The sequence below is a fragment of the Diorhabda carinulata genome, chromosome 6 (genome assembly GCF_026250575.1).
Source record: "Diorhabda carinulata isolate Delta chromosome 6, icDioCari1.1, whole genome shotgun sequence".
In the NCBI taxonomy this organism is placed as follows: Eukaryota; Metazoa; Arthropoda; class Insecta; order Coleoptera; family Chrysomelidae; genus Diorhabda; species Diorhabda carinulata.
Window position 1 is genome coordinate 24277817 of NC_079465.1, and position 18087 is coordinate 24295903.

At 32.5% G+C, this 18087-nt stretch overlaps 2 protein-coding genes across 10 annotated transcripts in view; one reads left to right on the forward strand and one right to left on the reverse strand.

The window, feature by feature from the left end:
• The window catches only part of LOC130896065 (dual 3',5'-cyclic-AMP and -GMP phosphodiesterase 11), a 101994-nt gene that overhangs the window by 77110 nt on the left and 6797 nt on the right, over positions 1-18087 (reverse strand). For 6 of the 9 annotated variants that reach the window (XM_057803861.1, XM_057803857.1, XM_057803856.1 and 3 more), the window contains one exon: positions 4806-4886. In XM_057803861.1, coding sequence (XP_057659844.1) covers positions 4806-4886 — 81 coding nt within the window. Of the gene's footprint in view, positions 1-4805; positions 4887-10986; positions 11393-12393; positions 12473-18087 lie in introns of those variants that run through there. The other 3 variants (XM_057803860.1, XM_057803867.1, XM_057803859.1) reach the window with 3 other exon arrangements.
• LOC130896067 (mitochondrial 2-oxoglutarate/malate carrier protein-like) lies at positions 1417-2950 on the forward strand. Its single transcript, XM_057803873.1, has 3 exons — positions 1417-1789; positions 2122-2537; positions 2592-2950. The coding sequence occupies exons 1-3, from the start codon at positions 1540-1542 to the stop codon at positions 2856-2858; spliced, it is 933 nt and encodes a 310-aa protein (XP_057659856.1). The 5' UTR covers positions 1417-1539; the 3' UTR covers positions 2859-2950.

An 18087-nucleotide genomic window follows, 5' to 3' on the forward strand; every position in this document is an offset into this window, starting at 1 on the left:
ACTGCATAAATATTGAAAGGCCCGGTAGAAATGTTGTACTTCTAGAGATTGAGACAGACTAATCTGGAATTTAAGATGTTCCTTTGGACGGAAAGGTTAACAAACAGAACTGTAGATATTGGAGCAGAGAAAATTCTCACTGGACGTGTGAGGCTCAAGAATTCCGTGAATTTAAGTTGGCCAGAATGAGCACAGTTCATAAACGACGTTCTATTTGAACGAAACGGCTTTTTCCATTCCTTGAGGTTCCGGCATTTTACCCTCCAGTTCTCTATATTAAATCCTTCTAAAGTCTTCTTCGGCCTGCCTCTTTTCCTTGACCATAATGGAGTCCATCTTTTAATCATTTCAGTTGATTTTCTTCTCTTTATATGCCCTGTTCAGTTGAGTCTTTGTACTTTTATGTATCTCACTAAATTTTCGTTCCTCAAAGTCTTTCTCGACCTGCCTTTTCTCCTTGGCCACATTGGAGTCAATTGGGTTCATTTTTTGATTATTTCAGTTGTTTTTCTTCTCTTTATATGCCCTGTTCAGTTGAGTCTTTGTGCTTTTATGTATTTCACTAGATTTTCGTTCCTCCAAGTCTTTCTCGACCTGCTTTTTCTCCTTGGCCACATTGGAGTCGATTTGGTTCATTTTTTGACCATTTCAGTTGTTTTTCTTCTCTTTATATCCCCTGCCCAGTTGAGCCTTTTATGTATCTCACTATATTTTCGTTTCTTCAAGTCTTTCTCGACCTGCTTCTTCTCCTTGGCCACATTGGAGTCGATTGGGTTCATTTTTTGATTATTTCAGTTGTTTTTCTTCTCTTTATATCCCCTGCCCAGTTGAGCCTTTTATGTATTTCACTATATTTTCGTTTCTTCAAGTCTTTCTCGACCTGGTTCTTCTCCTTGGCCACATTGGAGTCGATTGGGTTCATTTTTTGACCATTTCAGTTGTTTTTCTTCTCTTTATATGCCCTGTTCAGTTGAGTCTTTGTGCTTTTATGTATTTCACTAGATTTTCGTTCCTCCAAGTCTTTCTCTATTTCTTCATTCTTCTTTGCTATCCTCTCTCCCTCCTGTGTTATATTTGGACCTGTTATAGTCCTCATCGGTTCTTTAAGTTCTTTCTCTTTCCTTTTGTTGATTACTGTTATTTCTATCGCACACTGGTCTTATTAGAGTATTGTACATTTTTATTTTGTTGTGTTTGGTTAAGTTTTTGTCGCCATTTACGCAGCTGTGTAGAAACTGGTTTCGATTTCCAGACCTGTATGCAAACCCTTGGTCCAAATAGAAGAGATATTCGATGAGACAAAAAACTATCACGAACAAACCATGTTCGAGATCATCCAAAACGAACGTAGCTCTGATGTGTCAAATGATTAGCAACAGCAGCGAAAAAAAACTATCAAGACATCTAACTTCTAAATGACACTCCTGAAATTATTTATAGGTTATTTACATTTTATGATACACGTTTTTTTTTTTAATTTAAAAACCCATCGGATATAATATTTTTTCATAACGGAAAATTCCATTCGGTTTGTTGAGAATGTCCGAACAAAGAAAAATCCCGAATTTTTTGAAATTCTTATTCGGCGCTGCTGCTGGTATGGCGGGCACGTGCATCGTACACCCTTTGGATCTGATCAAAAATCGCATGCAATTGAGCGGTATGGGCGGTACGCAAAAAGAATACAGAAATATGTTTCACGCGATGCAAATAGTCGGACAACGCGAAGGACTTCCCGGTTTTTATAGAGGATTATCCGCCGGATTACTTAGACAAGTCACATATACAGGTAAATTCCAATCTTATACTTTCAATATAACCACTGGTATTATTGACAATCCTGGTTGGATGAAACTGCAGACCACGTCATCTGTGAGTGCGTAGCTCGGTTCAAACATTTGGGCAAACCCCATAGGTGACCTAATGACATCAAAAGCTGGAAGCCAAAGCGTCCCAAAAGACATCGACCATCAAGTGTATATATCATCAAATTTCGTAAAGTTGTGGTAGTTACCACTCTCTATCTCTATTCGTATTTGATCACCATGAAGTTGTAGTAGTGGAAAGATATAGAGAATGGTAAACCCGTTGGACGAAATATTTAAACGTTATTTAACATAGGTACGAGACTGGGTGTTTACACCTACCTTTTCGAAAGATTCAAATCGTATGATGGTAAACCACCGGGTTTCCTTACCAAAGTAGCTATTGGTATGTTCGCCGGGCTTTCCGGCGCTTTTGTCGGTACCCCCGCCGAGGTATCTTTGATCCGTATGACCGCAGATGGTCGTCTTCCGATAGAAGAAAGAAGAAATTACGCTGGAGTGAGCAACGCTTTGATTAGGATATATAGAGAAGAAGGTCTTTTTACTCTATGGAAGGGAGCTACTCCGACGATGGGTCGAGCTATAGCCGTTAACGCCGCTCAACTAGGAACTTATTCTCAAGCTAAGGAAATGGTTGCTTCGCATATGGCTTTGAAAGAAGGAATCGGATTACATTTTTTAGCCGCGATGATTTCGGGATTTATCACATCGGTTAGTATGACGTCGTGTTTAATTATAGTTTTAATTTCTTTTCTATTAATATAGGTTGTTTCGATGCCGTTGGATATAGCGAAAACGAGATTACAAAATATGAAAACAGTTGGGGGCAAAGCGGAATTTAAAGGTCCCGTAGACGTTTTGATCCAATTGAAAAAGAAAGAAGGTTTTTTCGCTTTATGGAAAGGTTTTCTACCTTATTATTTACGAATCGGTCCCCATACGGTTTTCGTATTCATATTTTTGGAGCAGTTCAACAGAGCTTACTTCAAATTTAAATATGGCGATAGTGGAACCGGAAGTGGAAGTCTTTGATCGCGTTCACATAATAAATAGATCTATAGGTAATTGGAGTATCATATTTTGTTATATTTTCATGTAATATAAATACGTATACACGTGAAAAACTACGAGGGAGGCTCGAATTTGATTGAAGCGAACGCCTTAGATGTTTTGAAGTGAAATCAACCGAACATCACACCAGAAAACTCATTCTGGAGGATCGTAGGATGACGCTCAAATTCAAATCTTCCAGCGAAGGCAATCAGGTGATGCTAGACGTTAATTTTCGTATGCTTGGACCACTGAAAGCAGCCCTTGGAGGTGGCGAAAATGTTTTGTTTCAATATTAAATAAATGTTGTTTCGTTCATATTCGAACGGCCCTCGTAATTCAATTGATTCGTATGATTTTATAATCAATTTAAATATCTTGAATGGTAATAAATCGCTGGAGTATTTCGATGGGTGTCTCGTCTAGACTTTAGACAAATAAAGGAAGCATTAATTCGAATATCCGTTGCAAGGAGGTCAGCTTTGATAATTTTTTATTTCTTTCGAAAAGGCGCAAACTACGTTATGGTTAAATTAATTTCAGACCCACGCTAGTTGTTCGTTAACAGTTTTGTACAATTCCAGAATTTTACGAGTTCCTTTAGTAGATTAAACTCCTCTCTTTGTTGAGTTAGATTTGATTACTGCAGAGGATGTTGAAGATCGTAAATTTTAAACGCGCGGTATAAACTTACGCCAACTATTCATATTCGAAATTTTTGCATTGTAAATTAAAATTCTTGGTAATTTTATTAGATGCTATATAGTATTTTCAATGAATCAAAATTGCGGTACTCGAACGAAAAATCTACTCTACGAGGGAGCTTCAAATATAGTAGAGACAATAATTTATTTAATATAAAACAAATTTGTTTGGTTTTATGTAGGTACACAAGAAATATCCCTCTTCCACCAAAAAAGTAATCCAACTAATATTTTTCTTTCACGCGATTCGATCTTATTTTTCGAACAAGATCATTTTGATAACGATGATGATATTCGACTTCTTCTTCTGTTTTTACTATGAAGTAATGTCAGCTGTCATGTTTAATCCAAATTCGACTGATTTAGCATTTGATTTTCTTATAATAACGCTCATAAAATCGAAATATACTTAATCAAAGACTCAATAGTATTTTTAACTTAAAAAAAATACGAAAATAATTTATTTATACCGTAGTTTTCGTTAAGGATGGCGGCCATTCTCTGTCTTTATTTTTCAATAGAGGTCTCGCCGAATCTACTTAAAGTCTTCAAAATATTTTAAACTTTGTTTAGAAATGTTGATATTTCCTATTTAATTATTAATTTATTTTACTTGAGAAAGTTTGATTTAGGAATCGAGTTTATAATACCCGTATAACTAAAGTATTTTAAATAAACGATTTTTCGTATCATATAGTTGTCAACAGATTATAAGACACGTCTAGGCTTTCTTTTAATCCCTTTCTGGGATCTCTTCGTTTGCAACCCTTATTTAATAACTTTATTACATTAATAATAGTAAAGTAAAGAAACTTTAATATAGAAAACAAAAGTAAGTTATAATTTTTGTAGAATATTAGTAGTTTTTTTTGGGGGGGCGATGTTTCAAATACGTAGATTTGTATGACCCATTTCCTAAAATAAATAAACACTTACAAAACCACCAGGAAGCTTTTCGATTGTATAACAAACCGGTCCCCAATTCGAAACAAAATAAACAAAAGTCGTTTGCTTTTAAGTAAGTAAGTATTTTAATTGATTGAAATTAGAGTAAAAATATAATTATTGGAATCAAATGAATGACAAATCATCATTTTTTTCTTTTTCATTAATACAGATTGTCCCAAATTTATCCAATAAGTGAATAAACAAAGACGATTGTTGAAATTTATTTGCATCAAATACTGAATACGTCTCTGACCATTTTATATTAATCCATACTTACCAACGATTCGTCTAGGTCCCCACTGTACTGGTGGAGAGGCTTTTCCCAGAGGAAGAGCAAGTTTGCTCATTGTTTCCGGCTCTGGAAAGAAATCGGAATCCATTAAATATATTTAGAAAAAAAATTTAGTTTAAGATGATTTATTTCAATTCTAAGTATTATCAAAAGGAAAAAAATTGATTTTCTAACCTCGAAAAATATTATTATAATAATCATTTTGATGATGACACATTTTTTTTCATATGAAACAAGGTTTGGACAACTTCTTGAGGTGATGAAAATCGTTACTCGCACAACCCGCCATAAATCAGGATAATACGACATTAATTTGATGTTTGTCTTCTTGAAATATTGTTTGACATGCTTTATGAGCAATCCATCTCAAATCTAAAAATTGTATTCCAATCTGCGGTATCCTTTATCTGCCTAGAAGCCACATTCCGATCTTCTTCAATCATGTCTCGCAAAACATCGATGTTTCTAGGATTGACCATCGATTTTAATCAACCTTCTTCATCAAGAGTTGTTCAATAAGATCAACGTAAGCCTTCACGGTTAATTTCCATTCTCGCACAAACTCTGGTGCAGATGGAACGGTCTTAGTCTTCTTTGGAATTGGTTCTCCATGTTCAGCCCGTTATTTTGATTTTTCTTTTTGGTGATGGATCCACGTTTTCAACGGCGCCAAAGTTCAGCTTTATATCTGTAAAAAACTCAATGGAAACATCTTCACGACGTTGTTTTTGCGAGCATCCATCTTGTGCACAGCTTTCTCATGTCCAAATTTTCAGTAAATATGTGAAAGAGCAGTCTCGTATAAGTACTTCTGCAACCATCCTCGTACCAACGCCACTAGCAAAGTAATCCTCGTATAAACCGAATAAAGACGCAGTAAATTGGATAGAAAAAGAAAAAAATGAAAGGAGAGTGTCGAGATTATAATTTTATTGTGAAGCGACCATTTAATTAGAGTCGATCTAATTAAAATTAATGACTAATTAATCCGAACGAAGACGCGTACCACTAAATTACAAGGCATCAGCTCATTTTAGCAAGATGAGTATCATTTATTTATCATTATTAGTTTTAATTAACGCTAGTCAAGAACAGTGATTACAGTCGATGACCGGAAACGAAACCGGAAAATATCTTTTCTAAATGGTGACATAACAAAATTTTCATGCTTCAACATACTATCTGGATACAAAACACTCCACAAACAAAACTGTAACACAGTTTCTTTTATGTAGGATCACAACTTTTCTCTCTAAAACTAGCAGTTAACGCCCATCATATCTAACTAACTGATGATCTAATTTATAATCGCCGAGAGCTTCCAAATTTTCGAGAAAACTGTTTCCAAGCTGTAAGATATTGCGTTGAGCTTTTCTATTAAATTTTACCCCAGGGAAAAACTCAAATTCTTCACAAGTTTTCCATTAGACCAATAAGTAAAGGCAAATTGACATCTATATCATATTAAACTGCTAGTAATGTTTGAAGACACGTTCTATCGATGATTTTGATTCCTAATATTCGAATATTATTGAAAGAAAAAAATGATTGAGGTATTTGAAAAACAAAAAAACACTAAGAAACCTCTGCTGGAACCAGTAAGCTTTAGAATCGAAGGAAAACATCCCTGGGTGGTCATCCCGTGGACCTCCCGAGTATCATATGAAAGAGTCCTCAAAAGAATTACGGGAAAATGAACGACGAATACAGGTAAGTATTGCTCCAAGTCATCATCAAAAAAAGGTCCAAGAAGAACACGAATATCATGGCTTAAAAACTTCAGAGTTGGTTCAATAGAACATCAACTCTTTCGCAACTGATAATTAAGAATTGATAAGTCCGCGAACCACTGAAATCGAGGTCCAAATACTCTGTCTTGCAGCTGATAACCTTAAAGGACGATCTAGTCCCTCGGATGTCCTTGGATTTCTATGTTGTTGTCTATTGGACATTAAATAAAACGTGAGTCACCGAAGTTAAAATGCAAATTTCCTATCATTTATGACTCAATTCAAGTCGAGATCGTGGGCGAGATTTGTTGGAAGTTACCAAAGATTTACGACCGGTTTTATCCGAAACGGTTTACCGACTAAATCCCATACCAATAAAAGTGATAAACGAGTTTTCAAACTTTAAATAAATTCGTATGTTTTTTTTATATTTACCTTCATTTACAAGGGTGTTTAATTAAGATTTGCATTACCTTTCAACCGGCACTTGTTGAATAACAAAATAATGTTACAAATTCAATGAACTTATAGTCAAATACGCGCCCCTTTGAACCGTAGACATTTTGCAGTTTTTCAGCCAGGTATTAAGCTCTGGTAATTGAGGAATGGAAACAGAATAAGCCAAGGAGCAGAAAAGGGTCCTTCCGAGATACAGATGACTTCCTTCTTCGAAGTATTTCCAAACCGATAGATACCAAGTTTGAGGTATTAACTTATAGTTAATTGGAATTTTCAACGACACAAGTTATCAAAAAATTAAAATTTACTCAAATTTTTTCAATATTAAGGACGGAAAGGAGATTAACTAATATAATTTTCAACAGAAAATGGAATTTCATTGAATATTTCTGAAAAGAATGCCAGAAACGTGGAAAAATGTCAATCAAGGTTCCAAAAAAGTTTTTTTATCCTCGTAGGCGTTCAATACCAAATTTGTTCTCGATTCTGATCAAAAGCAGAAATACATCGGTTTCGTTGTCAATATGCCTCATCAGTACATTGTTTTTCCTTTTCTAATTTCTTATATAATAACCTAGGGAAGAGCTGTGTCGAGTACTGTCTTCAGCAGACTTTGGCCCAAGAGTTTTCTTTATATTGTTACTACCATTTTGATCCTTGTCTATGCCTCATCTACCCATTTCTTCCTTTTTTTTCTCTTCCTAATTCCTCCTGTTCCCATAACTTCCTAGTCATTTATTCGTGAGTATATACGGTTTTTTCTTTGATTGATAAAAGCGTCCCACTCATAAAATAGTGTCATAAATGATGTTCATCTTTATTTAAACAGAAAAAATTATTTGAAGCGATAAAATCAATCTATAATGCGTTTTATTACGTCTAAAAATAAACTTTATTTGCTGGAGTGTTTCTGAAATGCCTTATAATGGAAGGATAATGTCCTGATAACGGCATTTACGTCATTGAATTATTGAATATGCGTTGCAGTTGACTCATTCTTCAGTATCGGTGAAAATTTTCACATTTTTCGATGATTATAATACTAGTTGTATGAAAAATTATATTTTGATATCGAGATAACTTGTTTTAATTCGGAAAACTATTAGGACATCCTGTATTTTCACTTTCAGGATAATAAATGGCGAAGAAGCAAACGCGTCCGCCAAAATTAAAACTATTTGCGAGAATAATAAATATTTTGCAAATGAATCAAATCAAGCTGAATGACTAAGTGTCTAAAAATTTATCTGAGCCTTTCTAACAAAACATTGAAGGACTAATCCTTTTCGCAAAACTTTCTAAACATTCTTCGGAATTGTTAGCTTCAACTTTGGAAAAAAATAATACAAAACAAACGACTGGAGTTTATTCATTGAAACACCAAGTTTTTTTGTTTCATATACCTTTGGTATAGTGAAGCTAAAGCTAAAAAAGAAACTGGCCTTTAAGAGGAAATATAGTCCAGAATGCAGTAATAGCGCGTGATAAATTTATTTTTCCAACATTATATATAAAATTTGACATTATAAAACAGTTTGTCAAATTACTAGAAAAATTTCTTCAGCTTAATATGGAAAATATTTGTTTGATCGTCCCCGAATTGGATAATTTACCAAAGATACTCAATTTAGAAATTCCATGACCACTGTGTCTCTAAATTAAGAATGAGCTTTAAAACGAAAATTCTATCAGGTAACATTGTTGTTTGGAACGTATCAGAATGTCAAAAAAGAGATTCTGTTGAATAATATAAATGATTTTCGGAATTTTTCACGAACCAAATATCAAATAGACTTTGTATTTTTGACTTATCTCAAAAATGAAAAGTCAAATCTATCTATAGTAAAAAATATTCATATTAACCATCCAATACAGTGGAAAAGTCATAAAAGACATGGAATGCCGAGCATAGTATGCAAATATTACAATTTAAAACGACATTGGAATTTTTATTCGATCTAGAAATCTAGAAAAAAATTCTCGGAAAGCGGAATTCTTGACGATATATTCCAAGCAGAAATATTCAAAACCATTTTTAACGATTACGTAAGAAAATAAATATAAAACTGGGAGACTTTGCATTAGAAATACTTTTTTTGTCTTCGAGATTTTCAAGTACTAAACATTCCTTATAAAAAAATTGTTTTAATCAATTTCTAAGGGTTGAAAACACAACAGAAACGTTGAATCACATTAAAAGTAAAGGGAAAACTTGGAGCAATGGTACGAAACGTTGTATCACAATAAAAACATACAAAAAACATGGAGCAATGGTACCAGAAGAGAACGTGGTGGATGGGAACAAAAAAAAGCTTTTTTGGTACATTCAGTCGCTATATCAAAGAACAGTTTGAAGATCGGAGTGATCATAGAAAAATTAAACTTTACGAAACGTTGTATCACAAGAAAAAACATACAAAAAACATGGAGCAATGGTACCAGAAGATAACGTGGGGGATGGGAACAAAAAAAAGCTTTTTTGGTACATTCAGTCGCTATATCACAGAACAGTTTGAAGATCGGAGTGATCATAGAAAATTTAAACTTTACGAAACGTTGTATCAAAATGAAAACATACAAAAAACATAGAGCAATGGTACTAGAAGAGAACTTGGTGGATGGGAACAAAAAAAAGATTTTTTGGTACATTCAGTCGCTATATCAAAGAACAGTTTGAAGATCGGAGTGATCATAGAAAAATTAAACTTTACGAAACGTTGTATCACAAGAAAAAACATACAAAAAACATGGAGCAATGATACCAGAAGATAACGTGGGGGATGGGAACAAAAAAAAGCTTTTTTGGTACATTCAGTCGCTATATCAAAGAACAGTTTGAAGATCGGAGTGATCATAGAAAAATTAAACTTTACGAAACGTTGTATCACAAAAAAAACATACAAAAAACATGGAGCAATGGTACTAGAAGAGAACTTGGTGGATGGGAACAAAAAAAAAGATTTTTTGGTACATTAAATCGCTATATCACAGAACAGTTTGAAGATCGGAGTGATCATAGAAAAATTAAACTTCACGAAACGTTGTATCACAAAAAAAACATACAAAAAACATGGAGCAATGGTACCAGAAGAGAACGTGGTGGATGGGAACAAAAAAAAGCTTTTTTGGTACAATCATTCGCTATATCACAGAAGAGTTTGAAGATATGAGTGATCATAGAAAAATTAAACTTTATGAAACGTTGTATCACAAAAAAAACATACAAAAAACATGGAGCAATGGTACTAGAAGAGAACTTGGTGGATGGGAACAAAAAAAAAGATTTTTTGGTACATTCAGTCGCTATATCAAAGAACAGTTTGAAGATCGGAGTGATCATAGAAAAATTAAACTTCACGAAACGTTGTATCACAAAAAAAACATACAAAAAACATGGAGCAATGGTACTAGAAGAGAACTTGGTGGATGGGAACAAAAAAAGCTTTTTGAAGTACATTAACTCGCTACATCACGGGAGGGTTTAAACTTCAGGGAGATTATAGAAAAATTGAACTTGCTATAGAAGGTACAAAGTTCGGGTTTTATGTCTTATTCGAATATGCTAAAAGCTACATCTAGAAAAGGACTCTCGAAGGTGGAAATCCAAAATAAATATTAGAAAAAAAGCATAAAGCTTCTTATTTTCACGTAAAGTTTACTGGTGTTGTATACGGTTATTATTTTTAAAAAGGTTGATGAAAGAAATTCGTCGTAAATTTCTAAGCACCGTATATGATTTCTAACTAATTAGGAAGCTCCAGATCTCATCTTGGTCTCGCTTTACCTAATTGTGTTTATAAAATATTAATTTTCTCAATAGAAAAGTCAAAAATTGTTGATTCATATTCGATATAAATACTTCAACTGAAAGGATCTTTTCTTGATAATTTCTAAGACAAATTTTTGATTTAATTATCAGTTTTGTTTCCGAAATACATATCAAATTATTTCATTATCATTGTAGTAAGACGACTTACCTAACCTAGAATTTTTCCTCATTCCATCTGCAATTTAAATCACTACCAACAAATTATATTGTGAAAAAATTATATCACACAATTCACAACTTTCATACTTAGTACGACAAAATTACAATTTTACACGTATTTTTTTAAGTCGTTTTTATTTAGGTTAAACGTTTTCGGAGTATTGTTTACAATAACATTAGGCGCATGCCTGATTTAAGATATCCATTATTTATTCAAGAATACAATGTTTATAAACAATGGACTTTTGAATTCCAAATTTTTCGTGTAAACAACGCGAAACGCGTATAAATTATTAAAACCGAAATCACCGACTAATTTCTAAATCGTAATCGTTGTACAATTGCCTAAGTTATGACAAAAAAAAACAACAACTAACAATAATAATCTTTAAATTACAAAAAGATAAATTTCATTTTTATATTTTATTCGAATTTCGTAACGCGCGCTGCCATCTCGCGACGTAATACCCGTAACACGTTAAAGGATCCTGTTTACTCAATATATACCAGGATCAATTAATAATGATTTGATCACTTATGAATCTATAGGGGTGATTCTAAGAGTAGTCGGTATAATGAAGAAAATTTCGGAAAGAAAAATATTTATTTTCGTGGGATTCTAATTTGGTTCGTGTATGATTTATAGTAAATCGGATACTTGATTCAAAAAATAGAAATAAGAGAAAACTAAGTGAAAAAAACCGAAATAATTTTTATTTTTTATTTACGTCGTAAATTAACTGAAAATTGGCGTCGGTTTTTGGGATGCGCCTGAGAAAATAACGAGAAAAAACAAATATTTTAAATAAAATAAATTACTTGGTAAAAAGGACATAAAAAGGTAACTTTTCACAAAATTTCGAGAAAAAAAATGTTTTTTTATAAAAGATAAAAATAAAAAACCAAAATCTCGGTTTTTTGAATTACCCAGATATGTTTTGAGGTAATATGAAAAAAATTAAAATTTATGACTTTTTTCCATAAGATCAGAAATCGAGATAAACCGTTTTTTACCCTTGAAAACTCAACCCCTTCGCCTTTCCGACCTCAGATCGCTCCTTTTCCAATGGTTTAATCTTACTATTATTTTTAATGACTTTCACCCTGGTTTATAAATACGAATTACAAAATAAAACAGTTTTAGAATAATATTTACGTAAATTTTCCTCGTTTTCTTTAATTGTTTTCGCTTAATTAACATTCGATATTAACCAAAACGAAAAATTATCTTTACCTAAATACTAAAACTAATTTATATTTCAGATGCATATAAAAGATGGCATCGAAGACACTTTTCTTTTCAAATCGCCCTGATATGATTGATATTACTAGTAGTTAACAGAAACTTTGCCACGTGTTTTACCATTACATTAAAATATATTTCCTTCCAACTTACCTTGATTTCTTCTCATCTCAATAAGACCCCTCTACCAATTTCTAACAAACATTTTCTGTAACTTAATCAACAATACAACGAATTAAAATGAATCGTCAAGAAACTAAAAGTCCCGGACGAGTTTTCTTGTGCGAGGAGTGAGCGTGTTATTTTTTTTTTATATTCTCATTTTACATGGTTTCACTGTTGCCTTGGTGACGAGCAGGGAGGCTTTCGCAGCCCGAACGCGTCGTCTTGCGTTTCCTGGCTTACACTGATTTCCGTAACGACGACGCGACGCTGTGGAAGCGGGCATGTGTGTAACGAAACAGTAGGCTATGAGTGCCATCCGCGGGAATCGAGAGAGTCTGGTCGTTGTCCTTTGATTGAACCCTGAGCCGGAGTTCGAAGTTTTAGAACTCTTTCAAGAAGCGATAAGTGTCGTTTTAGTATTCAACAAACAGAACTAAATCCATTTTATACCTATAGTACAGTTAAAATAAGTTAAGCCCTAAATTAAATTGGGCGCTTCAGATTTTGTAGATTCTTAGAGGTTTTCGGTTAGTGAAATTACGGATACGGGTTTTAGAAATTTTGGAATAACTCAAAAAATAAGAGGATTCGAAAAAAAATGCTCCAACAAAAAATGTAGAGCACGAAATTTTCTACAAAAAAGACCTCGAGTCATTTTTTCGTTGGAGTCTCTATTTCTGAGTAAATCTTCCTCAAACGCCGAAAGCCGGAGCATCCGCTCGTGGATTCCCGCCAATTCACGTTACATGGAAACTGCTCTAGCTCTTGGAAAACTACTTCGTTTTCAAAAAATCAAAATGCATCATGATGGTTAAGATCTCTATTTTCTTCTCGGGTAAGTTAGCATAATTTTCGACTTGGGAAATTTTCGAAAATCTTGTGAGATGAAGTTTCAATGGATATGTTTCATCACTCACCATATAAACAAGCAAATCCAACGAGTGATTTGTCAATATTTTGATGTATATAACACACATGAACTACTCCTTGGTTTGAAATTACTTAAATTTTTAAAAACGCGATCATGAACACTATAAATTAGCAATTTATTATTACATTAAACTCAAAAAAGTCATTTTCAGATTGAATTGAATTCATTGACGCTACGTTCTGATCAAATTGAGCTGAAAATTCATTTTCAGATTAAATAAATTTCAGAGAAACCATTTTCAGAGTTCACATTAATTGAGAAAACTCATTTTTACATCGAATTATACTCAAAAAATCTCCATTTCTGGTCAAATTAAACTCAAAAAAACTATTATTCGATTAAGTTAACCTCAGGAGTCATTTCCATATTGAATTCAACTCAGTAAAGTCATTTTCATATCACGTTAGCTGAGAAAAGTCATTTTGGCATTAAATTAACCTCAAAAAAATCATTATTCAATCAAGTTAACCTCAGGAAAGTCTTTTCAAGATTGAATTTAACTCAGTAAAGCCATTTTCAGATCACGTTAGCTGAGAAAAGTCATTTTAGCATTAAATTAACCTCAAAAAAATCATTATTCAATCAAGTTAACCTCAGGAAAGTCTTTTCAAGATTGAATTTAACTCAGTAAAGCCATTTTCAGATCACGTTAGCTGAGAAAAGTCATTTTGGCATTAAATTAACCTCAAAAAAATAATTATTCAATCAAGTTAACCTCAGGAAAGTCTTTTCAAGATTGAATTTAACTCAGTAAAGCCATTTTCAGATCACGTTAGCTGAGAAAAGTCATTTTGGCATTAAATTAACCTCAAAAAAATCATTATTCAATCAAGTTAACCTCAGGAAAGTCTTTTCAAGATTGAATTTAACTCAGTAAAGCCATTTTCAGATCACGTTAGCTGAAAAAAGTCATTTTGGCATTAAATTAACCTCAAAAAAATCATTATTCAATCAAGTTAACCTCAGGAAAGTCTTTTCAAGATTGAATTTAACTCAGTAAAGTCATTTTCAGATCACGTTAGCTGAAAAAAGTCATTTTGGCATTAAATTAACCTCAAAAAAATCATTATTCAATCAAGTTAACCTCAGGAAAGTCTTTTCAAGATTGAATTTAACTCAGTAAAGCCATTTTCAGATCACGTTAGCTGAGAAAAGTCATTTTAGCATTAAATTAACCTCAAAAAAATCATTATTCAATCAAGTTAACCTCAGGAAAGTCTTTTCAAGATTGAATTTAACTCAGTAAAGCCATTTTCAGATCACGTTAGCTGAAAAAAGTCATTTTGGCATTAAATTAACCTCAAAAAAATAATTATTCAATCAAGTTAACCTCAGGAAAGTCTTTTCAAGATTGAATTTAACTCAGTAAAGCCATTTTCAGATCACGTTAGCTGGGAAAAGTCATTTTGGCATTAAATTAACCTCAAAAAAATAATTATTCAATCAAGTTAACCTCAGGAAAGTCTTTTCAAGATTGAATTTAACCCAGTAAAGCCATTTTCAGATCACGTTAGCTGGGAAAAGTCATTTTGGCATTAAATTAACCTCAAAAAAATAATTATTCAATCAAGTTAACCTCAGGAAAGTCTTTTCAAGATTGAATTTAACCCAGTAAAGCCATTTTCAGATCACGTTAGCTGAGAAAAGTCATTTTGGCATTAAATCAACATCAAAAAAATCATTATTCAATCAAGTTAACCTCAGGAAAGTCTTTTCAAGATTGAATTTAACCCAGTAAAGCCATTTTCAGATCACGTTAGCTGGGAAAAGTCATTTTGGCATTAAATCAACATCAAAAAAATCATTATTCAATCAAGTTAACCTCAGGAAAGTCTTTTCAAGATTGAATTTAACCCAGTAAAGCCATTTTCAGATCACGTTAGCTGAGAAAAGTCATTTTGGCATTAAATCAACATCAAAAAAATCATTATTCAATCAAGTTAACCTCAGGAAAGTCTTTTCAAGATTGGATTTAACCCAGTAAAGCCATTTTCAGATCACGTTAGCTGAAAAAAGTCATTTTGGCATTAAATTAACCTCAAAAAAATCATTATTCAATCAAGTTAACCTCAGGAAAGTCTTTTCAAGATTGAATTTAACTCAGTAAAGCCATTTTCAGATCACGTTAGCTGAGAAAAGTCATTTTGGCATTAAATTAACCTCAAAAAAATAATTATTCAATCAAGTTAACCTCAGGAAAGTCTTTTCAAGATTGAATTTAACCCAGTAAAGCCATTTTCAGATCACGTTAGCTGAGAAAAGTCATTTTGGCATTAAATCAACATCAAAAAAATCATTATTCAATCAAGTTAACCTCAGGAAAGTCTTTTCAAGATTGAATTTAACCCAGTAAAGCCATTTTCAGATCACGTTAGCTGGGAAAAGTCATTTTGGCATTAAATCAACATCAAAAAAATCATTATTCAATCAAGTTAACCTCAGGAAAGTCATTTTAAGATTGAATTTAACTCAGTAAAGCCATTTTCAGATCACGTTAGCTGGGAAAAGTCATTTTGGCATTAAATTAACCTCAAAAAAATAATTATTCAATCAAGTTAACCTCAGGAAAGTCTTTTCAAGATTGAATTTAACCCAGTAAAGCCATTTTCAGATCACGTTAGCTGAGAAAAGTCATTTTGGCATTAAATCAACATCAAAAAAATCATTATTCAATCAAGTTAACCTCAGGAAAGTCTTTTCAAGATTGAATTTAACCCAGTAAAGCCATTTTCAGATCACGTTAGCTGGGAAAAGTCATTTTGGCATTAAATCAACATCAAAAAAATCATTATTCAATCAAGTTAACCTCAGGAAAGTCATTTTAAGATTGAATTTAACTCAGTAAAGCCATTTTCAGATCACGTTAGCTGGGAAAAGTCATTTTGGCATTAAACTAACCTCAAAAAAATAATTATTCAATCAAGTTAACCTCAGGAAAGTCTTTTCAAGATTGAATTTAACCCAGTAAAGCCATTTTCAGATCACGTTAGCTGGGAAAAGTCATTTTGGCATTAAATTAACCTCAAAAAAATAATTATTCAATCAAGTTAACCTCAGGAAAGTCTTTTCAAGATTGAATTTAACCCAGTAAAGCCATTTTCAGATCACGTTAGCTGAGAAAAGTCATTTTGGCATTAAATCAACATCAAAAAAATCATTATTCAATCAAGTTAACCTCAGGAAAGTCTTTTCAAGATTGAATTTAACCCAGTAAAGCCATTTTCAGATCACGTTAGCTGGGAAAAGTCATTTTGGCATTAAATCAACATCAAAAAAATCATTATTCAATCAAGTTAACCTCAGGAAAGTCTTTTCAAGATTGGATTTAACCCAGTAAAGCCATTTTCAGATCACGTTAGCTGAAAAAAGTCATTTTGGCATTAAATTAACCTCAAAAAAATCATTATTCAATCAAGTTAACCTCAGGAAAGTCTTTTCAAGATTGAATTTAACTCAGTAAAGCCATTTTCAGATCACGTTACCTGGGAAAAGTCATTTTGGCATTAAATTAACCTCAAAAAAATAATTATTCAATCAAGTTAACCTCAGGAAAGTCTTTTCAAGATTGAATTTAACTCAGTAAAGCCATTTTCAGATCACGTTAGCTGAGAAAAGTCATTTTGGCATTAAATCAACATCAAAAAATCCACTTTTTTTCAAATTAAACCCAGAAGTGTTTTTCAGATTAAATCAATCTTAAAAAAAAAACATTCTTTGATTAAGTTAACTTCAGAAAAATCATTTCGAAATGGAATATAACTCAGTAAAACCATTCTTAGATCACATTAGCTGGGAAAAGTTATTTTAGCATTGAATGAAACTGAAAAAAAATCAATTTTTTGCTCAAATTGAACTCAGAACATCATTTTCTCAGTGAATTCATTTCGTAGAGGCCATTTTCTGAACAAATTAAACCCAGAAATCATTTTCGGATTAAATCAACCTCAAAAAAAATCATTATTTAACCTAAGTTAACCTCGGTAAAGCCATTTTCAGAGCACATTAGCTGAGAAAAGCCATTTTTTTCATTGAATAAATTTTCTTATCAAATTAAAGTCATTTTTCAATTAGATCTACTCAGAAAAAGTATTTTTTGTCTAAACTAAACCTGTAAACTCCATTTATTAACCTAATTAAACTCTACAAGCCATTTTTATTAATTAAACTCCAAAAAGACATTTTAAGATGAAATTAATCCCACATAAGCTATTTTTTAACAAATTAAATTCAGATAAACCGTTAATTGACTATTTTTTGATAAAATTTCTCTCATTCCGCCTTATACGCTTTCTGTCGACTGATTACAATCGAATTTTCATGATAAAATATCAATTGATCATGCAAAACTAGTTAATAGGTTTACCATTATGGCAAAAATCGAACGTGGCATTATTTAATCAACATTTAATATATCTAATGGAAGTGGATAGCAACTAAAATAAATTACCATATCGATTTTCATCACATTAAACAGCACAACTTATCTATTTAATCAGTTGTTATTGTTTCCATAGAAATCCGATATAGTCGAATCTGAAATGATCCGTTCAATTCCAATTAACAGGAAATACGTAAAACAATTTAATTAATAAGATATAGTGTATGAACTGCTACAACTTTTCATCTACGAGACTGAATCTCGGTTCAGTATACTTTTCTCGGAAACACGAGATGTCTCGAGCTCATTCTTTTTGCTTCTCGGACAACATCGCACACACTTTCCTCGTGGTTAAGTTTTCTATCACGATCTG